The sequence below is a fragment of the Anabrus simplex genome, chromosome 4 (genome assembly GCF_040414725.1).
Source record: "Anabrus simplex isolate iqAnaSimp1 chromosome 4, ASM4041472v1, whole genome shotgun sequence".
NCBI lineage: Eukaryota > Metazoa > Arthropoda > Insecta > Orthoptera > Tettigoniidae > Anabrus > Anabrus simplex.
Window position 1 is genome coordinate 282,574,698 of NC_090268.1, and position 9,214 is coordinate 282,583,911.

Below are 9,214 nucleotides of genomic sequence, written 5' to 3' on the forward strand. Positions count from 1 at the left end.
GTGGCACAGTCGGTTAGTCATGATCTTGCTGTTCTCAAGATAATGAGTTCGTTACTGAGATCAGTAGTTGTTTAAGCGTGTTTAAATCTGACAGCCCAGTTTCTTTGGCTTCTGGCACGTTGCGGAATTTTTGCTGTACATAGTTCCAACATCCTTGCGAAAATATTGAGAATGTCAGGGGACATTAAACAATTAATATTTATAACTCCTGTGTGTGGCCAAAGTGTGACCAACATTGCACACGACTTACTGTTTAACACATAGATCGTAGGGCTATACTAATACCACGAATTTGTCTGTGCCAAGATCGGAGGATGGCCATATTGCAGGCTAATTAGTTCTGAGGGGAGTGTTTGTTGAAAATAATTGTATAGGTACCCATCTTCCTTCATGTTACGATCAGTGTGTGACCATATGTTTTTTTTTACGTCGCACTAAAAGTTCGGTTTGTGTAAATTACATAAATTATAATATTGTGGACACGAACATAGTCAATCCATCTTCTTTTATGTTTTGATTTGGATGTGACCAGCAATGCGTGAGACTAAGACTCAATAGATTGATAGCGACTTAAGCAACCAATCTCTCTCTCTCTGTGTGTGTGGCGTGGTCGAATGTGGCCGACATTGGTATCGATTTCAAACAATTGAGATGGGATTACGTGTTTCTGTGTTTACCGGCTGCGCTAATAGCCATATCGAAACACCATTACGATAGCATATCTCTCAATGGGGAGCTATCAGGATGCCACAGGCCGTTTCACTCCGGGGGGTGATTCACTCTCGGGTACAAACATGTTCACAAGTATGTGAGATTCATTGCATTAACTAAACTTTCACTCGGTATTATATCCGTCAAAGATATTGCAGTGAAGTTTCTTTAAATATTTTTTCTTAATTCCTTCATAATTGATACATTAAGTATTCCAGGTAATAATATTTTTTGGCATTGCGTTAATACGTTCTTCTGCAAGGTTCTTTTTCCTTATACATCGTTTGCATATTAATAGATAGTTTAAAGACTGAAATGTGGCAATCTTGAAACGTCGAGTTTTCAAATGTGGCCAAAACACGAAGTTCAGTGCTGAATTTTCCTCAGAGTTTACATGATTCAAAAAAATGCTGCAGTACCGTCGTATTACAATACCCAGAGAACTTATTTAACTACTAGCCACGTAAAGTTATAATTACCAGCATTCCCAGCGATCCCACTATATCATTTGTTATTCGACATTTTTCATCCACATTTTACCAAAATCATGGCAATATAAAAAGTTAAAATGTTGCTAAATACAACGCAGATCCTCAACCACGAACCTGGAGGGTTCAGAGTAACAAGATGGATTGTGATCCTAGGCTAGTAATACCTATTAATTGAAGGATAGTTATATGCGAGTTATCTTTTGCAGTGACCAGCTGAGTATCGAAATTGGCTCATCCTTCACCTCTTTTGCTCAAGATTTTAGATTGGACTCATTACTCAATCGGTTGACATTTAACCGTGTTTGTTGGTGAGAACCTCGTCTGAATTGAATTTCTGGCACGTTAACTCCGCAAGCAAATTTTCAGCGAACTCCCACAACCTGCTTTGGTTGTTATTCCTTGTGCTCAATGCAGTCAGTATCAATCTCTTACACTTTTCTACACATAATTGAATTTGCTAAATAATTCAGTACAAAATTTATAATATATTATAGCGTCGATCTCACTCACGCAATCGGCTGGTCCCTGTCACTTTGTTTCCTAGGAAGTGGGTTCTGTGCGGGCTAAGTTCAGTGTCATTTGAGCGTGTTATTGGATTCCGGAAGGTCAAAACGCTCTAGACAGACAAAATTCTGTCACCACGATGTGTGTAAAAAAATTATAATAATTGAAGGTGCTGTAATGTAAAAACCATTACGGTACTATAATTATCATATCACACGCTACGTGGAGATTTATGAACAAATATTACATTAATTTGTGTAATTACAAGTACTAAGGAAATTACTAAGATGTTTTAAAATTGTTGAAAACATTATCTTCAACGGAAAATGTACACAAACATCTTTCTTACTAGCAACCTGTGTTTTTTCTTACAATATATGCAGTTCTACATCACATACATGTATATCTTCGTTAAGCAATTTCAAACTTGAGGCAACATGCTCATAAGTTGACGAAGTAATTCACCGTCACAAAATGTGACGCCCTTTGACTATAATTTTCAATCAAATTGTATCAGAAACTGCATTCTACTACAGTCTTTCAGTTTAGTGTTCAGTTAGTTCTTTTCACGCCGGCCCCGTGGTGTAGGGGTAGCGTGCCTGCCTCTCACTCGGAGGCCCCTGGTTCGATTCCCGGCCATGTCAGGGATTTTTACCTGGACCTGAGGGCTGATTTGAAGTCCACTCAGCCTACGTGATTAGAATTGAGGAGCTATCTGACGGTGCGATAGCGGCCCCGGTCTAGAAAGCCAAGAATGACGACCGAGAGGATTCGTCGTGCTGACCACACGACACCTCGTAATCTGCAGGCCTTCGGGCTGAGCAGCGGTCGCTTGGTAGGCCAAGGCCCTTCAAGGGCTGTAGTGCCATGGGGTTTGGTTTGGTTTTAGTTCTTTTCACATCGTACTTGGCAGGAATTCAAATTATGTGCGCCCTTAATGCCCTGTAGGAAATTGGCCGGTGAGTGGATTGGGAAGGCACGTTCCCAGGCGCTTAAAGACCAAGGTTCTCCAGCGTCTCTTAAAATCCTTAGCAGTTTAAAAGATTTAAAACATAGATTATTGTTATTTAATGATAACCTTAATTTCTTTGTTCCTTTTAATACGTTAACGAGACCTAGAATTACCAAGATTTTGCCTTCACATAAGTTCTGCATTAAGCCTGTTATCACAGCTGTGTGGAATTTGATTACAACGAAATAATAATAATAATAATAATAATAATAATAATAATAATAATAATAATAAATATATCTTACGGCCCTAGCTACCGTATTGCAGAACTTATTTCTCCGGATAACAGGGAAACAGGACTCTGTTGGGTGATCCATGGCTGATTTTTAATTAATTTTGTCAGGTGAACACCAAATATGTCACCAGAGGTCTTTAACGTGCTAACGACCTGCATTATGGAGTACCGAATGGACCATTTTCACTCTTCAAAAATCTGCCATCCTTTGCCATATTTGAACCTGCGATCCAGAGGAAAAACATATGGTATGTTTCGTACTATAATATTCACCAATACATTTTTACATTTTTTAGTGATAGCTTCCTGATTTACAAATTGTTGAATTAGTTCTAGAGCAATTTGGGATTAGAACCGTTGTTGAAAGGCAATATCGCTGTGACTTCCATATCACTGATTTTTCGTTATTTTTAGACATTGAATATCTAATATATGTAACTTTCATTCATCCAGTTCATCATTGCAGTAAAATGAGAATATATTTCTTTGCACCTTTGGTTGTAGAAGGAGTGTAATTGGATTTCCGCGTCTCTAACGGCAGACTGAAGTTCAGTGTCCGTTTTAGACTCTCTCCTGAAGATATTCCTAGAATAGGATATAAAGCTTCTGTTCTCCAGATTGTTAACTAAGTTATGTCTTGAGTCAGAACTCTGATACTCAAAGGAGCAAAATCAATAGTGTGCAGAGTAAGTTTCGCTCCTTCCTAACTTTAGGAAGTTCATGAACCAGAATCCTCTGTCTGGTGACACTGTGGCTTTACCACCAGTCTTCCTCCCTGTTAGACATCGCAAGTTTCGAACTCGGTCTCCCAGTGCCCACGGCGGTAACGAACATGTTCTGTAGCTGTCCTAAATTTAAGAGTCCTCAGTTGTAATAATATAATTAATGTGCTTTACAGAATAAAGTAAATTGAATCATAAGAATGGGCCTAAACTTAAAATGTATCGCTTATAAACTGCTAATTACAGTCTGTCTTACGTCGCACCGACACAGATAGGTCTTACGGCGACGATGGTATAGGAAAGGGCTGGGGGGTGGGAAGGAAGCGATCATGGGCTTAATTAAGGTACATTTGCTTGGTGTGAACTTTAATTTTTCCTAAGGTTTTCGTACTACGAGTACATGCTAATGCATTACAGAAAGTGCTATCATCATTCCTATCTTAAACCATGTTCACAAAGCTTAAGTTCATCCTCGAAGACATATGTAAGCTCCTTCAGAGAAATTCTTTCGATTTCTTGTCCAATGTTATTTGCATTTCTTTTAATGGTCGATTTCTACATCTTGTATTTTGTACTTCCCCGGACGTAAAACTCTGCCCTTTTTTCTTGGAACTCTCCGTGTGATGTCCTGCTGAAATTTTCCACTTCAGTTACATTCTGCAGGATAAGTTATACTACTTATTTCTAGTCCTTAAAAGAAACGTGACTTCATCCCGCGGAGACCATTCTTTGTCTTGACTAGCAGCGAGAGCTCGGTGGAATGTTGCATGCGGTCGGCGAACTTTTTAAATGGTAGCCAGTATATGTACCAAGATACTGTACATGCCAAAATACTTTCCGTTGTCGGGAACAACTTTGACATTTTGCCTTTTTTTTCTCGTGAGGAAAGTATCTGTGAATATTATTTTTCACACTCCAACCAAAAGTGATATTCAACGCTTTGTTATAGTTCTCTCGCTCTTTCTCTCTTTTCTTTTTTCGCGACGCATCGACTCAGATAGGTGTTATGAGGACGATGGGATAGGACTGGGAAAGAAGCGACAGTGATTTTAATTAAGGTACAGCCCCAGCGTATTCTTTGTGAAAATGGGAAACCACGGAAAAGCATATTCATGGCTGCTGATAGTGGGGTTCGAATCCACTATCTCCCGAATGCAACCTGGTAGTATCTTCTGATGTTAGTATAGTTATTTCTCCTCTACCACTGACATTACAACTGATTTAATTCCTTACCGCAGTATAGAAGCCTTCATTCCAGTGTCTGCTGCTCTAGCTTACGCAGTTCTCTCCCACTAAGAGTTAGGAATTACACTACTTTAGCCTTTTTTTAAACAATCTTATTGGAAATTCCTGCTAAGTGCGTAGCCAGTTTGTATGCTTAGGTGAATGCAGAAATGAATCCCACCCATTTTTATTAATGTCCAATGGTACTGCAGAGTTTACAAAGATGTACCGTCCGCCAACGTACTGTAGCTTCCAGTCCATTTGGCTGGGATTTTATGTCTGGCCCTGTCACGAATTTTTTATTTCGTGGACTAGGATACTCCAAACATATGTCCTAAATCATGGTGTTCGCGAAATTTAGAAAGCATCTCGTCAAATTTCCTCTTCTGAATGATATATAGGTATTGTATTACTTGAATCAGTTTTGAGATCATTAAGTGCCTTCAACAGTTTACATCTTGCTGGCTTTCTCAGTATTATTCTTGCGTGATGAGGTATTTTGCGCAGTGAGAAACTTAAAGGCAAATTGTGGAATTCATATTATATTGTAAGGCCGTTGTCAGCGTTTGGTGGATTCCGTTCCGAAACCGGACCATGTAACGTCGAATTCCAGACCGGTCGAACAGTTAATAAAAACGTAAATTTTGATAAATTATCACTTTGTTTAGACTCTACTAATTTAAATAAAGTAGTAAATTAAATGGTAAAACTATGTTGAATTATAGTTTGATATTGGTTTTCAGTAGTTGTATTTTAGTTGTATTTTGGGACGTTCAACATACACTTGTGTATGCATTTTTTAATACGAATTTTTTAAATATTGTATAAGTGATCAACTAAATAACTCATCTGAAATTGAGATACCGTATTAACTGGATAATTTGTTTCCGTAGCTAGCACCACGAAGACTGTCCATGTGCTGCACAATTCAGAGCAACCCGCCTCCGTTTTCTCCATATTAGAAACGGGCACCAAGACCATTCCTCTGGTAGCTGATGGCCTGTTCGACCTGCTCATGCTTAAGATGACCAGTATCTACACTTCCAAGAAGCAGACCAAGATAGAGTCCAAGGGACCTCGATTTGAGATAGGCGACTTCTGCGTTAAACTTGGCAGCGTCACTATGAGCCAGAACTTCAAGGGTGTCCTCGTCGAGGTAAGTACTCCTCTTCTGTATTTGGTACAAGACTGATACGTCCCTCCAGGTCCTATGAATGCCTATCGTTTACAGAGTGCTCAAAACAGTACGGTACAATTGATGTTTGAGTGTGTTTATACATAGGGCTAAGAAAAGTATGTATTGATCTTCGAAAAGTGTCAAAGAATAGTCATGTGAAAAACTTGTACGATCATTTTAATCTAATTTGGTAATACGGCTTCTCTTACTCAGGTTTTATTTTATACTGTGTATACATGCATATTCTGGAAACTTATGAGAGCCCAATGTCTTTAAAGAATATAGGTATACATTTACCAAAAAGTCTGCCTCGTTGGAAACGATGGACTCGTTGCAACAGCATTAGTCAGTCAAGCTGACATTAAACTGGCAGATAGGGCTTGAAGTGAATCAAAATAAAATAAATTACGTTATTCTCCGACAGGAAGAATTAAGCAAGGAGGAATTAATTTCGTTACATGGCTCAGACATTCTACCTTTGGATAGTAAATAAGGACGCTTCATTTATCTGGGTGTCGATTTCAACGAATACATTTTAGATGTAAAATATCATTAGATCTTAACAAATTCTTGCGTTCTAAGCTTGAAATCAGTACAGAAATTGAAAAATTAAATTAAAGTTGATTATGTACCCCACGTACCAAATTTCTTATAAAATTTTGATAGATTTGGATTACATTTCTTGAAATTCACTCAATGAAATACTGCTTCTAGTCGACGAAACGACGAGTTCAATGATGTTTGCATCCTTGAGAGATCTGGGGATCTTCCGTGTACAATGGGAAGTTCATATCCAAGTTAGAGTTCGGTTTCATGGCAAAATGGTTAGTGTGATGGCCTTTGGTCCAAGGGGTTTCGGGTTCGATTCCCGATCGGCTCGGGATTTTAACCTTCATTGGTTAATTCCAGTGGCTCTGGGGTTGGGTGAGCGTGTCGTCTTAAGCATTATAATTATTCATCATCGGTAGAGCTCCATTTCACAGATGCGCATGTCGCCTATGAGGCGTCAACTCGAAGGACCTAATTTTGGCTGTTCACAGTATTCTCAGCAGACGTTATCACCACTAACGCTAAAATGTATCGATCCTTCTCTTGTCAGTTTTCTTTAGGGTCCTTGTTTCGCAGCTGTAAGTGGCTGTAGTGAAAACGATGGCACTGACCAGTTTGCATTTGGTTCTCTCACTAAAGTCCCTGCTTTTCCAAATATTTTTCAAGCTTATTATTGCTTTCTTTCCAAGTGCCATCCACCGCTTAACTTTTTGTAAATTAATGATGTAAAATACCGGCACATTACAGTGACGGGATACGTTTGATCAGATCACCATAATCATTCACTCTGTGGCGAGTATAATGATGCCTCCTGGGTACATCGTAGTCGTCGATTCTACAACCACAAGTTCCGCCACAATGCTAGCGTATGAATCTACCAAAGTTTCTTGTAGAATTTGACGATCAATGTTCTGGTTTTCTCGTTCTTTCCTGCGACTCTTTTCAGTGGACTGGTACCTCGAGTACTACACGTCGCCACATCCGCTGATAAGACGCCACATCCTCCCTGTTTCCAGTCTCAGTCTGATACTTCTTCGTATTAGAATTTAGAACGTCCTTGTATCGTTTTTACTGTCTTTCCTGAATCATCATCCTTTTTGCCTTATCCGTTACGCATTTTGGCTGTCATCATAGCTATGTTTTGGTTTATCGAGCATATTTTTGAAGAGTTGAGCGTAGTTCAAATTATACCATTTCCTCAAGTCCACCAGCCAGGTAGTTCTTCTCCCGTGTCCTCTCCTACCTTCTGTTTTTTTTTTTTTTTTTTCATCCTGACTTAGAGAAACCTATATTGGCATAAATACCTGTATGTCATAGAGCTGGGGGTCATCCAAATAATTGTGTAACGAAATAGTGTTATGTAACAAAATGTGTGATGCGATTTTACCTAGCAACAGTACCTTTAGAGCTGCACAGGCTGTGCACCTCTACAAAGAGAGCTGATCAGGCCGTGGATCTGTATATCATGGCCATTCATCATTAGTTCACATCACAATTTGCACGGTTGCTAGGTAACATCGCGTCAGACGTTTTATTGGAAGACATATTTATGATGATCATTTGATTTTTCCGAAAGGGAAATTTTGCATTAAATTTGCACGTTTCTCATACGGTATCCAAGGTACTTAAGCTGCTTCATTTTTAACAAGAATCATCAATTGAGATTGACAGTTCATTCTACCAAGAACCTCGTTTGCGATGTAGCTTGAAGATCTGCCTGTGCACCTACATTTGCATAACTTAGATCTCCTTTATTATGTTGTTCATCCTTCTATTTAGAATACATCACTTGCTTTCGAAGGCATTGTTAGATAGTGTATGCAGGCCTATTTGTTGAAAGAAGTCATAAAACACTTAACATGGAATGTGTAGATTTTTGAGGTCAGATTGATAGAGGAGGGAAGATAGAGATATTTTAAAATTTTTCAGTCTTTTATAACTTTGGTAATTTTGTATGCTGATTTTTATGTACAACTTTCGATGGCTTCCCAAAAGCATTTGATCATATTGTTACTATTCCACCATTGGGGTGTTCTTATAATGTATTATTACCTAGTCGAATATTACTGTTAATAGCTTCGTGTTTCTTGAACAAGGATATAAATCAAGTATTTGGTACATCTTCTCATTCTGAGAATTCCAGTGATGCTGTACAAGATTTAATGAGGCCATCTATTATTCGCCTGGCGGCGGTGAAACTTAATTACTTGTACAAAAATCGCTTTCTCTGCTAACAAACATTCATTGCTTACGTGGTAATTAACGCGAACAGACCTTTAACCGCCTAATTACAGGAACAGCCGCTGTTAGTTTTTCACGTTACATATACTGTCAGTTACCTTTGCTTCGGTTATTTATCAGCTGACCTTCAATACTTGGCTTAAATTCTTAAATATTTTGTGCGCTGTCGGTGAATTTATAACATTTTGTATATGTCATCATTGTGACTGAACTTACGGGCGTCTATTGTGTTGAAATAGTCCATCTGTTTTTTTTACTAGCGAGCTAATACAAACGCTGTTATCATGCTGGATGGAAACACCATGGAAATGGTTTTCGTATTTCAATTACCTATGATGTTGACTAACC

The 9,214-nt window shown here is 38.6% G+C and overlaps 1 protein-coding gene across 2 annotated transcripts in view; it reads left to right on the forward strand.

The window, feature by feature from the left end:
• The window catches only part of MED20 (Mediator complex subunit 20), a 920,200-nt gene that overhangs the window by 536,620 nt on the left and 374,366 nt on the right, over nt 1-9,214 (forward strand). For both annotated transcript variants that reach the window (XM_067146463.2, XM_067146462.2), the window contains one exon: nt 5,793-6,055. In XM_067146463.2, the coding sequence (XP_067002564.1) occupies nt 5,793-6,055 (263 nt within the window). The remainder of the gene's footprint in view (nt 1-5,792; nt 6,056-9,214) is intronic.